Genomic DNA, 16,922 nt, shown 5'->3' with positions numbered 1-16,922 from the left:
AGAAGATCCTAGGTTCAGTCCCTGCAAATAAAGGATCTGAGCTACACACACCAACCACCAGCCTCCAACCCCCCTCTCACCCACCTGCTCACTCATCTTGTTGCTTCCCTGACTCTAAAGGTAAGAGATGGGGCTCTCTTCTCACCCATCCTTCCACACCACAATGGCAGTGAGTGAACCAGGTAACAGGATCCCTGGGAAATACACTTTTCTGTCACAAGTACTGGGAAACATAAATTTCCCAGTGCTCCTGTTACCCGACTTGCTGCCATCACGGTGCCAGGGCGGAAGGGGGGGGGGAGAGAAATCTCCCTCTCAGCACCACCTAAGCCATAAGTAGGAGGGGACAATTAAGTAGCAGAGCCCATGCTTTGAGTATGGAAGGTAGCCAGTCTAAATGTTTAGCAGGGGTGCCAAAAAAGGGGGGGGGGGAGACAGTGCATATGGCCTTTTAAAGACAACATTAAGCTATTTAAAATTATTTGTTTGCACATACATTTAGAGGGGCAGAGAAAAACTGGGGGGGCGGACCTACCCTAAGCTCCACCCCCAGTCACAGCTCTGAGTCTAAGCTCATTCCCTAGCATCTCCAACCAAAGGATCTGATGAGAAAAACTCATCAGATTATGGGAAATTTCTCTCACTGAGGCCTCACTGAGTTGTTTGTGCCAGTCAGAGTAGACAATGCTGTGCTTGATGGACCAATAGCCTGACTCAGTATAAGGTCATTTCATGTGCTCATACGATTTATTTTTATTTATTTATTTATTTATTAAAACATTTTTATACCACCCCAAACCTACGTCTCTGGGCGGTTTACAACAGAATAAAACAAAGTAAAACATTCGTTAAGACAGAAATGCGGGGGGGGGGGGGGGAGAACACACACATTACAACAATTTTTAAAAATTCAAAACAATACTTTAAAACAGCATTAAAACAGCATTAAAACCATTAATTAAAAGCCTGGGTGAAAAAATGTGTTTTTAGTGACTTTTTAAAAGCTGCCAGAGATGGGGAGGCTCTTATTTCACTAGGGAGCACATTCCAAAGCCTCGGGGCAGCAGTGGAGAAGGCTCGTCCCTGAGTGGCCACCAGACAAGCCGGTGGCAGCTGCAGACGGACCTCTCCAGCAGACCTCAGTGGGCAGTGGGGTTCATGCAGAAGAAGGCGTCATTGTTCCCAGTATTCTCAGCCACATGTCATTTGCAAATTCATTCAATATTCTTAGCTCATTTGCATGTTTTCTGCTTGTTTACAAAGCTGTCATTTTGGTGACAATAAACAGAAGAAACTACAATAACAATGATAATAATAGGAAGTGTGCATCTTCTGCGTTCCGGTGCTACTGTTTCACAGGTGTGCCTTTTGCATTTGCCAAGTTGTTTGTGCTCTAAAAGTCTAGACAACTTGGGAAGAAATGTGTGCAACAGAGGACAGAGTGTGCTTTTCCATGACAAGAGCTCATCAGAGAGGGTTGTGGCATGGTGGGAGGACAACATGATTACCTAGCTTCCCTGGCTGCTTGAGAAATAAACAATCTCCAGTTGCTTATTTTTGTACTAACACTGGATGAGAATTATGGCATTGACTGCACAGTTCAGCTGCTGGTTTTGATTGGTAGTATCAGTCAAAACGTTCAGGTGGCATAGCTACAGCTGACACAACTACACCCGGCACAGGGATGAACCGCAGGAGAAGACCGCTCTGAAGAAGAATGTGCCGTCATGGTGAGACCCCAACTTTCATGAAACCAAGTTGCAAGGGTCTGCACAGATGGAGCCCTTGCTATAGTGGGGTTGAAAGTGGAGCTTCTTCCTTGTTTAAGTGAATGATGAAAAGATTGCCTCTGAACTCAAAATCAAACGTTGCTACTCTGTGCGATTCACCAGCAGCTTCATGATCCTAGTTTTTTTCCTACCGGCCAGTAGCATCCAGAGACGTTGCCCCAGCCGTTTTAAGAACATAAGAACAGCCCTGCTGGATCAGGCACAAGGCCCATCTAGTCCAGCATCCTGTTTGACACAGTGACCCACCAAATGCCTCTGGGGAGCCCACAGGCAAGAGGTATGTGCATGCCCTCTCTCCTGCTGTTGCTCCTCTGCAACTAGGATTGAGAGTCATCATGCCTCTGAGGCTGGAGATGGCCCACAGCCACCAGACTAGTAACCATTGATAGACCTGTCCTCCATGAATCTGTCTAAGCCTCTTTTAAAGCCATCCAAGCTGGTGACCATCACTACATCCCATGGCGAAGAATTCCATAGATTAATTGTGGGCTGTGTGAAAAAGTACTTCCTCTTGTCAGTCCTAAATTTCCTAACCTTCAGTTTCATGGGTGACCCCTGGTTCTGGTGTTGTGAGAGAGGGAGAAAAAATTCTCTCTGCCCACCCTCTCCACAGCATGCATAATTTTATACACCTCGATCATGTCTCCCCTTAGTCATCTCTTAGTCATCTCATGTCTCCCCTTAGTCATCACCAGGAGCCCCTGGTGGCGCAGTGGTAAAACTGCCGCCCTGTAACCAGAAGGTTACAAGTTCGATCCTGACCAGGGGCTCAAGGTTGACTCAGCCTTCCATCCTTCCGAAGTCGGTAAAATAAGTACCCAGAATGTTGGGGGGCAATATGCTAAATCATTGTAAACCGCTTAGAGAGCTTCCAGCTATAGAGCAGTATATAAATGTAAGTGCTATTGTAAGTGCTATTTTCCAAGATAAAGAACCCCAGATGCTGTATCCTAGCCTCATAAGGAAGGTGCTTCAGGCCCCTGATCATCTTGGTTGCCCTCTTCTGCACTTTTTCCAGTTTTACAATGTCCTCCTTTCAGTATGGTGACCAAAACTATATGCAACACACCAGTTGTGACCACACCACAGATTTGTATAAGGGCATTATAATATTAGCAGTTTTATTTTCAGTCCCCTTCCTAATGATTCCAAAGCGAAAAGGGAAATCATGGGTGCCATCTCCTGAAACAAATAGGGCAAATAACTTAGTGAAGATGATTTTTCAACAAAGAAAATAGTGTGTAGATAAAGGGTTAACCATGCCACAACTCTGACTGGATTTGAGGCTTCTTTGAGCTTTTAAAAAATCATCAGGAGATCCTGTTTACAGATTTCCTGCATCTCATCTACTTTCGTTCACAGAAGCCTTCTTCACTGGTGTGCTTCTACCATACAAATCAGAATATTTCTGAACTTTCAATGACATCACAGCAGCACAGCCACTGGCATGGAGGTTGGGAACTATTCATTTATTCTACTTATTTATTACATTTATATCCCATCTTCCTCAAGGAGCCCAGAGCAGTGTGCATGGTTCTGATCATCTTCACAACAACCCTAGAAAGTAGGTTAGGCTGAGAGAGAAGCGACTGGTCCAGAGTCACTTTATGAGTTTCATGGCTGAACAGGGACTTGAACTTGGGTCTCTCCAGTCCAACACTCTAACCATTATGCTGGGAAAACAGCTAGGGAAAATGCCACCAGCTGCCCTTTCAGTGTTCATATAGGACACTCAATAACTGACTACAGGAATCAAGACTGTAGACTGACAGTGAGGCTTGGATTTTTCCACAAACATTCGAGGCTAATTGAATGAAATTGACAGGAAACAAGGAGAAAAGGAGTAGCTGTTTTCACACAGCAATTGCTTTCTAAAGAATAATTTTACAAGAAGAGATTTCAACATGAAAGGGGCTTCCATGCTAGGAAAATGAACAGACATGCAAAGCGCTGAGTCAAAGATGCATGACTCATGTTGAGTAACACTATGGAGGTCAAAGACCTCCTCTCTCAGTTTTGAAGAGTGCCACAATCATACCTGTTATTCACATTTATTTCTCTCTGTGACCTGAGGATGCTGAATGATAGGTCAGAATTCAAATGTAGTCTCATGCAATGCTGAGAAACGCTAAAAGAGCCAACCTACGGAATCAGGATTTTCCTAGTTTAGTGTTTGGACAGAGCAAAGCACACAAAACTAAAACTGTCAGGTAACACAGATTCCCCCCCCCCATCTGAACTTGCTAGAACAGTGATCTTCACTATTTTTCAATTGGTGGCTACTGTGGCAAAAATTCTTCAGTGTAAAACCATTTCCCACTGTGTTGATTTATTTCCTCACAGTACTGTGCCCCCCCCACTGATGGAGCCCTCTATTAAGAGCTCTAGATTGGATACTAGATGGGACACTTCCCAGCGCTCTTGAGCACACCTTCCAAGATGGTGGAGGGCAGGGGCGTAGCAAGGTTGGAGTGGGCCCAGAGACGAGATTTTAAAATGGGGCCCCCCCACTCAAAGTCCAGGGCCTCCGCACACCCCAGGCCCCCAAGGATTTAAGTCTGATATTCCAAAATAAGTATGCTGCCTGGAAATACATTTCACTGAATACACACACACACGTCACAATATATAGTGATATACATTGAGTACTATACATTTGTTTTACTTTTAATGCCTAGAACACACTAGAAAGATGAATGATTAAAATGGGCCCCTCGCTGCAGATTAGCAAACGAGACCTTCAACCATGCAGGGTGAGCCTATGTTTGTTTTCTCAGAATTCTGAACAAATTCAGTAAAGTTTGATTCCAGGAGGTTTTTCACAAGAGGCTTTTAAAGCCCTTTAACACACATCTCCTCTGGAATGGAGGTGCTGCATCCACATGTTGGCCAGATTGACCCTGAAGTCCCTTCGAGTTATTGGGGAGCAGTTCACACACAAGAAAAATAAAATAAAATAAAAGCACAAGACATGTTTCACAGTTCTCACTCAGACCTTCTGGGTTGCAAAAGAACTTGAACATAAGTGCATTTATAAATGAATGAATGAATGAATAAAATAAATATAATACTGTTTCTTCCAGAAGTTTTTGCAATTTTCTGCCATGAAACAAGCCACTTATAGGACTTTTTAGATAGTTTTTTTAAGCCAGCAAATTTTCCAAGCTGTTTAAAAATAAATATTTCTCAGTCCCCCCCCCCCCCCGCAATCAAAGCCCTATGGCAAGCAGATCCCTATTTTTCCGGGGCGGGGGGTGGGGAGGTAACCATAAAAAGGAGTTCACACTCTACCTGGCAAATGCTGGGCTGGGCAGGGCTGCAGGGGGTCTGCTGCAGAGAACAGTGGTGGCCACTCTGACTGCCTCCTCCTTCCTTCCTGGCTGGCTTGGGCCCTACTGGAGTTCAGGCTTCACAGAGGCCTAAGCGAGGCCTCCGTGGAAGCCCCGCCCACCCGCCGATCAGCTGAGAGGCGGGAGAAAAGGAGCTCTTTCCAGCTTGTCTGCTGCCTCGATTGCCGGCCAGGAGAACAAGCAGGAGAGACGGCGAACAGGGCAAGTGGCTGAGGGGCCTTGGGGCTGGGCAGAGGGCAATGGGGAGTCACGTGAGGTGCCTCTGGGGGGCCCCTCCAGGCAGTGGGGCCCCCAGACAACTGTCTCCCCTTGCCCGATCGTTGTTACGCGCCTGGTGGAGGGGCTCAAGAGGGCTCTGTTTCTCTTAAAGGAGCCACTGGCACTAAGCAAAGCACAACAAAACACAGTGAGAATGGTTGTCTCTGCATGGTGCCAGGGTATTCAGAGTATTCAGCACAGTATTCAGCTGTGCTCTGAATACTCTGAATACTCTGTGCAGAGTATTCAGCTTTGACCAAAGCTCCTTGCAGGTCCAACCATAAGTCAGGGAGCTGTACTTTGGGTTGATGGGGACCACCATCCTTGCACCATCTTCTGCAGTAAAATATATATTTCACTAGAAGCCAGCCATCAGCCTGATAGTATCATAAAATTAAGCTAAAGTGGGGATCGGGTATGTATAACTATATATATTCTATTCTCATTTCTTAAAAAGATTTGTTTATACAATATTCTTAAATGAAGCTTAATCACCCATGTTGGAGATGATGAACTCCCTTTACTGAGGACTTGCTAAACCCCATCCTGAGTTCAAGCATCATCAACACACACAAACCCTCTCTTTGCACCCTGAAGGCTGACAGAATGGGCCCATGGCCTATGCAACTCAATATACTCCCTTCGGTTTTGACAACTTAGCAGGCTTTTACAGAACTGCAATGTCAAAAGCAAACATAAATGCTGCTCTAGCATCAACATGGCAAACTGCTGCAGCTAGAAAAAGAGTATGAGTGACAGCTTGCTCTCCCCCTCCCACCTCTCTGAAGGAGGTAGGGAGGTAAGGGGGCAGAGGCCCACTCCAAGCTTGCTATGCTTGGTTGCCAGACACCAGTTTCCTCCTCCTGGTTCAGCTCCCTCAGTTCTCTCCTGATCTAGGAGCAGAACTGCTAGCCATCTCTTTCCTCATCAGCACCCTCCTCCCCCTTCATATTAAATGCTGTGCAGTTTTGCAAGAGGGGACTAACCTCTTGCCAGACATCCAGGCCAACAGGACAGCCAAGCAGAATCCCTGTTGCAAAGGCAACTGGGCCACTCCCCTGCAGCACCTGACACTGGGGCTGATCAGAGGTGGAGATTTGGGGGCTGACCAGAGGTAGCCACCTCCTTTTGGCCCAATTGGGCTCAGCCTGCTGTGGTTCAGCGGGTGAGTGAGAGAGGATGCTGCCCAAACTTGTGGATGGGATGGCGGAAACAAACACTAATATATAACCAAGTATAGAAAGAATCATTGTTATGAGAATGGGGTAGGAAAAGATCACAAGAACTCACATGCTGTGCAGCATAATATGGGTGGTGCTGATCTGCCCATGCTGCTACAGATTGCTAGCAAAGCACCTTAAAGCTTGTGCTTTTGTGCAACAGAGTAAAGCCTTAAAGTGGTGCACCTGCACTCCAGAAGCATGGGAGGAGAGCTGTTCCTGTGGTAGCACAAATGACTTGTCCCCTTTGCTAAGCAGGGTCTGCCCTTGTTGCATATGAATGGGAGATTACATGCATGAGCACAGTCAGAGATTCCCCCCTTAGGAGATGGAGCTGCTCTGGGAAGAGCATCTAGGTTCCAAGTTCCCTCCCTGGCATCTCCAAGATAGGGCCGAGAGAGACTCCTGTCTGCAACCTTGAAGAAGCTGCTGACAGTCTGTGTAGATGCAGACCAGTGATTCTCAAACTTGGGTCCTCAGGTGTTATTGGACTTCAACTCCCATAATCCCCAACCAAAGGCCACTGAGGCTGGGGATTATGGGAGTTGAAGTCCAATAACACCTGAGGACCCAAGTTTGAGAATCCCTGATGTAGACAATATTGAGCTAGGTGGGACCAAAAGTCTGACTCGATATTTGGCAGTTTCTTATGTCCTTGTGTTCTAAAGTGTTACTTAGGTCAGAAACAGGTTATTTGGCCATGCCAGAGCTGTGCTTCTGGAGTGTCAGTGCATGAACTGCTTTAAGTATTTGGGCTCTGGCACAAAAGCTCAAGACTTCTGGCAGTTCACCTCAAGCCTGCAGCATGGATGGATTGGCTCCCCCGTGTTACGCTGTACAACATGTGGCCCGCTGTTATTGAACCAACAGCAAGGCAGAAGCCTCAGATTTTCAGCTTGGGAAGTCAGGATTCCATCCCCAATATTATGGCAGGACTGAGAAACAGAGTGTCAGTTAGTCAATCACAGGAGCTCCTTTCTCAAATGAACTCTCTTCAACAACCAAGTACAGCTGCTAAATAGCACAGTCGTGAGAGCATAAGACACATTATTTTGCTTATACATGCCCAAATCCTGTCACTTGTTTCTGGAGAGAAAATATGACTTCAGTATTTAAATGGGTATTTAACAACCGTTTTCACTCTTAATGACTATCCATTTTACCTGTCATGACTAGTAATACTTCCTCGTATGTGTCAAACCAAAGGAGAGAGAGTTCTTTTAAGTCATGGGTGTGCACTCGGTGCAAAGAGCTCCTGGCTCTCAGAGAGCAAGTTTGTTCTCTCGAAGCCAAGGTGGCTGACCTGGAGACACTCAGGGAGGCACTGAGGTGTGTGGATGAGACCCTCATGGATGTGATAGAGGCATCCCACTCCCAGCCTGACAGCTATTCTGCTGTCATGAAGAATGAAGGTCTCAGGGAAGGAGGACACCACTCTGAGGAAGAGGGAATGCTACCTTAGAAGGGACCCCTTCCTTGGGTGATGTGCCCCTATCCTGTTGCATAGAGGATACTCCTCCAGGAGTTGGTGTCCTCCTAGTAGTGGGTGATTTGATTGTTAGGGGACATAGAGAGATGGGTTTGTGACTCATGTGTAGACCACACAGTGACCTGTCTGCTTGGTGTGAAGGTTGCGGATATCATCACACATCATCTAGAGAGGCTGTTCGGCAGTGCTGGGGAGGAGTCAGCTGTCATGGTGTGTGTCAGCACCAACAATGTTGGGAAATGTAGTTGGGAGGTCCTGGAAGCCAAATTTTGGCTGCTAGTTAGCATATTGAAGTCTAGGACCCCAAAGGTAGCATTCTCTGAAGTGCAACCTGTTCCATGTGCAGGGCCAGTGAGACAGGAAGAGCTGAGGGGTCTCAATGAGTGGAAGAGACAGTGGTGCCGGGAGGAGGGGTTTGGATTTGTTAAGCCCTGAGACACATTTGGGGGAAAGCAAAGCCTGTACAAAAGGGATGGGCTCTACTTAAACCAAGACGGGACCAGACTGCTGGTGCTTAAAATCAAAAAGGTTGCAAAGCAGCTTTTAAAATGATGCCTGGGAGATTGCTGACAGGAAACAGGTGTTATCTGGTTCAGCAAACAAAATCCCGTAAGATGTGATGGTACAAACGTTTCAGATAAACCAGAAGGGGACAGAGTAGAACCAGTAGTAGAGCAGGTGGAAGCACATGACAGCTGGTCAAAAAGGTCAGATGACAGTAAGTAAGAGACTCAGTGTATAGGTGTTTTTATACCAATGCCAGAAGCCTCCAAGCCAAGATGGGTGAGCTGGAGTGCTTGGGTTGCTAATGAAAACATAGATATAATCGGCATAACAGAAACCTGGTGGAATGGTGAGAACCAGTTGGACACTCTTATTCCTGGGTACAAACTCTACAGAAAGGACAGGGAGGGGAGGATTGGGGATAAAGTAGCACTGTATGTGAAAGAAGGAATAGAATCCAACAACTAGGAAACCTAGGAAGCCCAGAGTCCTCCACAGAATCATTATGGATGAAAATATGAGGACTGAAAGGAAATGTGTTACTAGGGGCATGCTATTGCCCTTGGGATCAAAATGCTGAGAGTGACCTGGAGTTGGAGAAGCAAATCAGAGAGACATCAAAGAGAGACAGAGCTGTAATTATGGGTGATTTATAGATGCGATTCTCACGAGCGAGCAAAACCGGGCTAATGGAGTCCATCCCGGTTTTGCTCGTTTGTGAGAACCACGGGGCCTGGTGGCTCCATAGCGGCAAGCCCGCCTAAATACCCTCACCCTTAAATGGGGTAAATGGAGCGAGCACTCCATTACCTCATTTCAGCAATCGTGTGTCAGCCACGGCTGCAAGTAGCCGTAGTGGGCACACTCAGGGAGAGGGGCGAGGGGAGGGGGACCCCAGGAATGCACCACTCATTTGCACAGTGCAAATTCACATGCGTGTATTGACAGGGAGGTCAAATTTCTAGACATGCTAAATGACTGTGCCTTAAAACATATGGTTGTGGAACCAACCAGTGACCTGAGTGGTGCCCAGAACCTGGTGCGAGATGTCAGAGTTATAGAACCATTGGGGAACAGTGACCATAGTGCGATCCAAGTCAGCTTAGATGCCAGTGGAAATTGCAAAGGAAATCCACTTCAGAAGCGGAAACTTCTCAAAAATGAGGGGACTGGTAAAAAGCTGAAAGGGAGAGTCAAGAGGGTCAAATCACTCCAGAAAGCATGGAAATTATTTAATACCACAATAACAGGAGCTCAGTTGGAATGTATATCAAGAATGAGGAAATGTACCGCCAAGTCGAGGAGGATGCCAACAGTCAGGGAAGTTATAAAAGTAAGAAGCGAAGAAGACTTCCATCAGAAAATGGAGTCCTGCCCAAATGAAGAGAACAGGAAGGAACATAAACTCTGGCAAAAGAAATGCAAGGAGACGATAAGGGGTGCAAAGAGAGAGTTTGAGGAGCATATAGCTTGAAGTTTCAAGGGGGATAACAAAAACCTCTTTTAATATATCAGGAGTAGAAAACCTGCTGGGGTTGGATCCTTAGACGACCAGGACATGAAAGGGATTATTAAGCAAGATAAGGAGATTGCAGAGAAGCCAAATGAGTTATTTGCATCTTTCTTCAGGGCAGAAGATACTGAACGTATACCCACTCTGGAGTAGGCTTGACCATATACCCACTCATGAACAGGCTGAAGAACTGGGCCAATTTGAGGTGATGAGAGAGGATATTCTAAACCGTCTTGAAAAACTAAAAATTAACAAAATCATCAGGGCCAGAATGCATCCATCCAAGAGTTCTGAAGGAACTCAAATGTGAAATTGCTAATTTCCTAGCAAAAATATGTAACTTGTCCCAACAGTAGGGCTCTATACCAGAGGACTGGGAATGTTGCAGGCAGGAATATCTCTCAACCCTATCTTGGAGAAGCCAGAGAGGGAACTTGGAACCTATATGCTCCCCCCAGAACGGCTCCATCCCCTTAGGGGAATATCTTACAGTGCTCAGATGTGGTCTCCCATTCAAATGCAACCAGGCTGGACCCTGCTTAGCTAGGGGGATAAGTCATGCCTGCTACCACAAGACCAGCTCTCCTCTCCCGGAGGGTATGCTGTCATCTCATGCCTGTGGGCTTCTCAGAGGCCTCTGCTGTGCCACTGTGTGAAACAGGATGCTGGACTAGATACGCCTTGGGCCTAATCCAGCAGGACTGTTCTTATGTTCGCTTTGATACAGCACATGCACAAACACACATGCACACACCAGGTTTGTCAACAGTGAGAGAGGAAGACATAATGAGCAACAGAAAATCTTTCTACATACTTCTATTTGGGTATATGCTACATCAAAAGTTGATTTTAGCCATCTAATAAAGAAATTAACATTGCACAGTTACTAATGAGTAAGCACCACTGAATGCAATGAGCCTTACTTCTGAATAAACAGTTGCATATTCATTCATTCATTCATTCATTCAAGTATGTATATTCTGCCTTTCCAGTTCCCAAAATGATACTGCTGAACACAGCCTCCAATGATTAAAACTTCATTAAATAATGAAGCAAGAAAAGAAATAATACACAAAATGCTGCAGATAAAAACCACTAAGAAACCAGCAGTAAAAACAACAACAGAACACTCATGATTGAGTAGCAGATCCAAAGCTTGTAAAGAAGAAAGAAGCCGGAGCGGGACTTGGGAGCAGCCTCTGGGCTCGACCACTCAGCCCAGCGGCCCTTGAGAACTGTGAGGAGCTTCTCACAAGGATGATGTTCATTCGCTGTTCTCAAGGGCCACTGAGCTGAGAGGTTGAGCCCAGAGGCTGCTCCAGGCAGAACGCAGGAGCACAAACAGCACGGCATCCCCACTCCCGCCCGGCCCCTGTCCATTAGTGAGGCAGCAGCGGCCTGCGCAGATGGCTGCCACTGCTGGCACTAGAAGCCACCCCCCCCCCCCCCGGATCCCTGTGGTGGAGGACCGGGCCAGATCCCTGTGGCCCGGTCCTAAGTGTGCCTCAGCCCCTGAAACAGAGACCCTGGAACCAGCATTCACTGAGTCTGCCTCAGTGATTGAGCCTTTCCCACACTTCCCCAAGCCTACACAACAGCACTGGCAGCAGGCCTCAAGGAGCTTAATGGAGAGGAAGAGGAGTACTTTCAATCACTAGGCCAGAAAGTGGAGCTTGGGAGGGCTAGTCTGAGCCTGGAGGTATTTCAGACCTTGTTCCACCTCTGGCTTCTGTAGGAGCAAGTCGTTCCCTCAGAGTCATCCAGAGTTCTGCAACTCCGACTGCCTTGCCATGCAGGTTCCTGACTGTGGGGTAGGATAGTGCCCCGAGGTCTACCTGCTCTCTCTGTCGGAGATGTGACTCCATGGGCATCAACTCTTACCATCTATATTCCTACTGATCATTGGGGACATCAGGAGTAGAAGCAGAGAGTCCAGGACTGCCCCCTTGTTCTCTCTCTTTGATTTTGTCACTCTGCTCTAAGTTTCTCATGATTGGTAGAATGATACCCTTAGGATACTCCCTTCCTCTTTTATTTTTTCCTTCCATCATGAGGCAGTTCAGAGTGAAGGTTTTTATATTCAATCTTTACTTGTTTTAGACCTCTAGCCAGTGGTTCCCAACCACGGTTCCTCCAGATGTTGGTGAACTACAACTCCCATCACCTCCAGCCACAAAAAAACTGTAGCTGGGAATGATGGGAGTTGTAGTTCAGCAACATATGGAGGAACCCTGGTTGGGAACCACTGCCTTAAGCAGATCTCCTTTGTGAGCTCTGATCTCATCAAACTGGGTTTCTCTGCTAAATAAGGAGGCCATTCACACAAGCACACAAAACCGGGCTAAGGGAGCCCAGTCTGGTTTTGCACGCTCATGTGAGCCACCGGGATCATGCCCGATCCCGGTGGCTACATGGCGGCACACCCGCCTATGTAGCCTCCTTCTAAAATGAGGTTGAGGGAGGAAGTGCTACATTAACTTCATTTTGTTGATCATGTGTCAGCCGCAGTTGCTTGCAGCCACGGCTGCCACACTTGGGGAGGGGGAATCCCAGTAATGCACTGCACACTGGTGTGGTGCATTATCGGGACTCTTGGGGGTGGGGTGACATGCAGTGGCATGTCCTGGCACCCCACACCCCAGAGCTGTTGCGCGAGCCGCAGGCAAGCTGCCGCTCATCTCGATGGACGATCCGCCTCCCCAGGGACTGCCGGTCGATCGTCTGTGGGGAAGATAAGCTTAACCCTCCTTCCCCACAGACTGCCCACAAGCTCTTCTCATTGATCGCGAGATGAACTCTAAGGAGTTGACTCAAATTCCTACACTTTCCTCAGTCTGCAGATTAGACCAGCAGTGCCTATGTATGATACCTAAGGAACAGGCGAGATAGGAGATATCGAGTAATCTGCTCCTGGGGACCCTAGGGGGACCCTAAGGACTTTCACAGCCCCAATAAATTCAAGCCAAAAGATATTACTCTGCATAAGGGGGCGCTGGAACTGGATCTGAGTACTCCACAAAGCAAAGATCACAAAGCAACACACACATCTGTAGTTTCAATATCTGACTGCTTTAACCTGTATTTTGCAAAGCAAAGTTTTGTTTTGTTAAAAAAAAACGAACCTTTGCCATTACAAAATAATTGGAACCCATTAAACATTAATGCACCGGAAGCTGAAGACTCAAAAGCCTCCATCATGCATAATTGCTATAACATTGTATTGTTGCTTAATAAAAGGATATTGTTATGCACGCATCAAATCTCCTCTAATCCAAATTAGGGCTCTATTCGCTAATGAAAGCATTTTTAATGCATAAATTTTAAAGCTCAAATGCAAAATAAGCATTACATCAATATGATGCTATTGTTTGAGCCAGTATTATCTATGTGGTTCCTTACATCTTATGGAATAACCCTCAGATAGCTTAGTATTGTGTTGAATAATTAAAAACAAACTACTTCTCCAAATTTAAAGTTTGTATAATCATGATTCCATAAGGAACTGACACACTGGTGCACTCAAGGTGCACCTTGATTCAAGACTCCAGACATTTTCCCTCACATCTCTGTCAAATACTTCACTTACTGGCTAATGAACAATCTGAAGGAAGGGAGAATGTTTTGTACCAGGATGAAAGCAGGGGCAAAGTGGTGTGCTTTGCAATTCAGCCGGTGGTGCAGAAAACAACAGTGTTTCCAAATTTTTCTCAAGTACTGTTATTTCTTCCCAATAAGTGTGTCGGCATCAAAATGCCACATAACAATCACATTACGTGTGACGCCTAGTTATAGGCCCATAGCAGAAATCAGCAACGTTATGTCCAGGGTAATAAACTCATGCACCCTAATCCAATAACAGAAATCCATGCACAAAAGTAGGTCTCCATGTTGGCAGTCAATATGGAAGCAGAAGCATTTCATTTGGATTGCATACTTGTTTTGATGCGGCTGGGAATTTGGGATGCAATTAATATTTGGTCTAAGAAGCAAAAACTTGCAAATTTGAAACTTGTCTAGAATACAGCAGCAGGTTTCCAAAGTGTTACTACTAGGGCTGAACTGAATGTTTTCCATGGAAGATTTTTGGCTCAGGGTGGGGTTCAGGGCAAAAGAGAGAAACGCCTCTGCCAGCTCACCTTATTTCATCTCTTTTGCTTCTTCCATAGGAGCTGCATTTCTCCTGGCAGTGGCAGCTGTGGTGCTCCTCCACCTGCAGCCAAAATCTTTTTCTCCCACAATTTCCCTCTAGATCAGGGGTTCCCAACTGGTGGTACTCCATATGTTGCTAAACTACAACTCCCATCATCCCCAGCTACAATTTATTATGGGAACCCCTGCTCTAGATAATTACATAGCAACTTCTGTGGGAAACTGTGAGGAGGGCCAGTTTGGCTCCCACCAGCTGGCAGGAGGAGCACTGCTCTTACTGGTAACCCCCCCTGCCCCTTTCAAGGCCTGAAAATCAGCCTAACCCTCTCTCCCCACATTTTACCATCAGCAAATGGAAGGGTGAAAGTGAGCCATTTCAGCTTAGCCCTAGACTCCATCTGCAGAAAAAAGCTGCAAGGAGTTGTGTGTTGTCTGTTTACAAATTGCATTGTACAACAGCCAGCTGAGACGTCCTTGGATGAGGAATGAGTATTAGCACTGTTAACCAGGTGAACACTTAAATGGGGAACTGGACAGTTTAGAACTGGAGAAACTAATAAGCCAGGAAGCAGTTAAGATGGAAAATAGCTGGAAGTGTAAGAAAGCTGGGTGGCACTTTCAACATGCAATCATGCATACCCACGTGATGCAACCAACCTTTAGCAAGCCATTGCATAGTTAGATATATGAGGAACAAATATAATCACTAACAAGCTAGAGAGCATTTGTTTAGGGAACACAAATAAGCCCTATCCAGCCAAGGAGTTAGTACTAGAATATGTACTAGCATGCAAGGTCACATAAGACGTACGTATAAGCACTAGCAAGCCAGTCAGCAATTAGATGTGGAATAGCTGATAGCACTAGCAACAAGACAGGCAGAATTTGAAGTGTGCAACAATACTTCCATGCTCTAGGATGTGAACTATCATGCACATTGAAATGCAGTCCACCCATTCCCAAAACCTTGTTGCTATCCTAAGGCCTAAACACGTGATAGCACTTTTTAGTAAGGCGGAATGACCCACAGGACAATAAACACATTATTATTTATTATTATTATTATTTACATTTTATATCTCGCTCTTCCTCCAAGGAGCCCAGAGCAGTATACTACATACTTAAGTTTCTCCTCACAACAACCCTGTGAAGTAGGTTAGGCTGAGAGAGAAGTGACTGGCCCAGAGTCATCCAGCAAGTATCATGGCTGAATGGGGATTTGAACTCAGGTCTCCCCACTCCTAGTCCAGCACTCTAACCACTACACCACGCTGGCTCACATATGGCAGAAGGTAAGCTAACATGTGATCTACCCATTCAGAAAATCCTGCAAAATTTCCATATCAGTTTGAGAAGACATGCCCTGAACATGTGATAGTACTTTTGGTGAATGGAAGTGTCTACAGAACAATGCACATTTATAATGGGATGTCAACTAACATGTAATCTATGGAAATAGCCATAGAAATAACAGAGGGTTCACACATGCCAGTTGCGGATGCACAACTCTAAGTGGGGATATTCCCTGTGTGGCATGACTAATTGTGCACAGTTGGATCCAGCCCACAGATAACACTAAAGACAAACAACCTAGATGCACACAAATCTTCCACTCTCTCACTGCAGATTTTTCCTTTTTGCCTGCTACCTGCAGCTTCTCACATTGCATGGGAGGATGCTATCAGAGCTTCAATAGCACCCATCTCTGCCAGCATGAGGAGTGACGTGTGGCACAGAGGGTTGCTATTGAAAGAGATGGCCTCAAGAGCTCCCAAAGAAGCTGTCTAGATCACAACCTAAACATGCTCCAAAATTCATAAATCTTTAAACACTAATACCTGAAAGGATTGTTTTGATCATTGCCTTACATCCCACATACCCAATTCCTTAACATACAACAGATCTTTTATTTAAAAGATTTGGAGATGTGCTAGAAAATCCTCATACCCCTTGTCCCAAAGCACTGAAGAAGAAAAAAATGCAGCACATTTTATCTACATTTTTTGAAGGAAGAAAAAGAAACAATTATTATTTATGTCTACGAAAGAGACTTTGACAAGACAAACCAAACCAAACTAGACTTAAGGACATAATAACTTTTCAGAAGGCAATGGGCTTATGACAATAATACTGTTGTCATCCGAAATCCCAGTTATCCTCTATGGATCTGAGTTCACTACGTTTCCCACATAGTTCTGCACAGAATAAACTCCTGTCTTATTTTCCCCTCAAAGTATTTGATTAAACACAATTGTACTTTTCAAGGTGCATAATAGGCATTCCAAAACGTTCAACTGGAGAAATAATTTGACCTGATTGAGATTCATTGAGAAAATCCAAAGGAAACAAACTGAATCCTCCTGCAGATTGCAAAGGACTCTGTATAACACAAGAAGGTATAATATATGAAGGACTCTGTAAAACATATGATGGCATAGGCTCACCCAAAACAGAAAGCTCTGCTGAAGCACTGCTGTTCTCCTCCTTGTAGGTGACCACACAAGTATACGTCCCAGAATCATCATCCGTTGCATTAGAAATTAGTAAATTACTGCCAGCCAACAGTGAATATTTTGGGGACCTGGAATAGGCAATAAATACATTTGTTTAGAATAAGACAATTGGCATAATCCAACCCCAATGTGTGCA

The 16,922-nt window shown here is 45.6% G+C and overlaps 1 protein-coding gene across 3 annotated transcripts in view; it reads right to left on the bottom strand.

Annotated features, from left to right (window-relative positions):
- Positions 1 to 16,922, bottom strand: part of DCC (DCC netrin 1 receptor) — a 1,362,689-nt gene that overhangs the window by 686,911 nt on the left and 658,856 nt on the right. For all 3 annotated transcript variants that reach the window (XM_053300600.1, XM_053300601.1, XM_053300602.1), the window contains exon 5: positions 16,718 to 16,854. In XM_053300600.1, the coding sequence (XP_053156575.1) occupies positions 16,718 to 16,854 (137 nt within the window). The remainder of the gene's footprint in view (positions 1 to 16,717; positions 16,855 to 16,922) is intronic.

This window comes from Hemicordylus capensis, chromosome 2, assembly GCF_027244095.1.
Source record: "Hemicordylus capensis ecotype Gifberg chromosome 2, rHemCap1.1.pri, whole genome shotgun sequence".
Lineage (NCBI taxonomy): Eukaryota > Metazoa > Chordata > Lepidosauria > Squamata > Cordylidae > Hemicordylus > Hemicordylus capensis.
The sequence above is the reverse complement of the archived record's forward strand: the minus strand, read 5'-3'. Positions and strand labels throughout refer to the sequence as shown.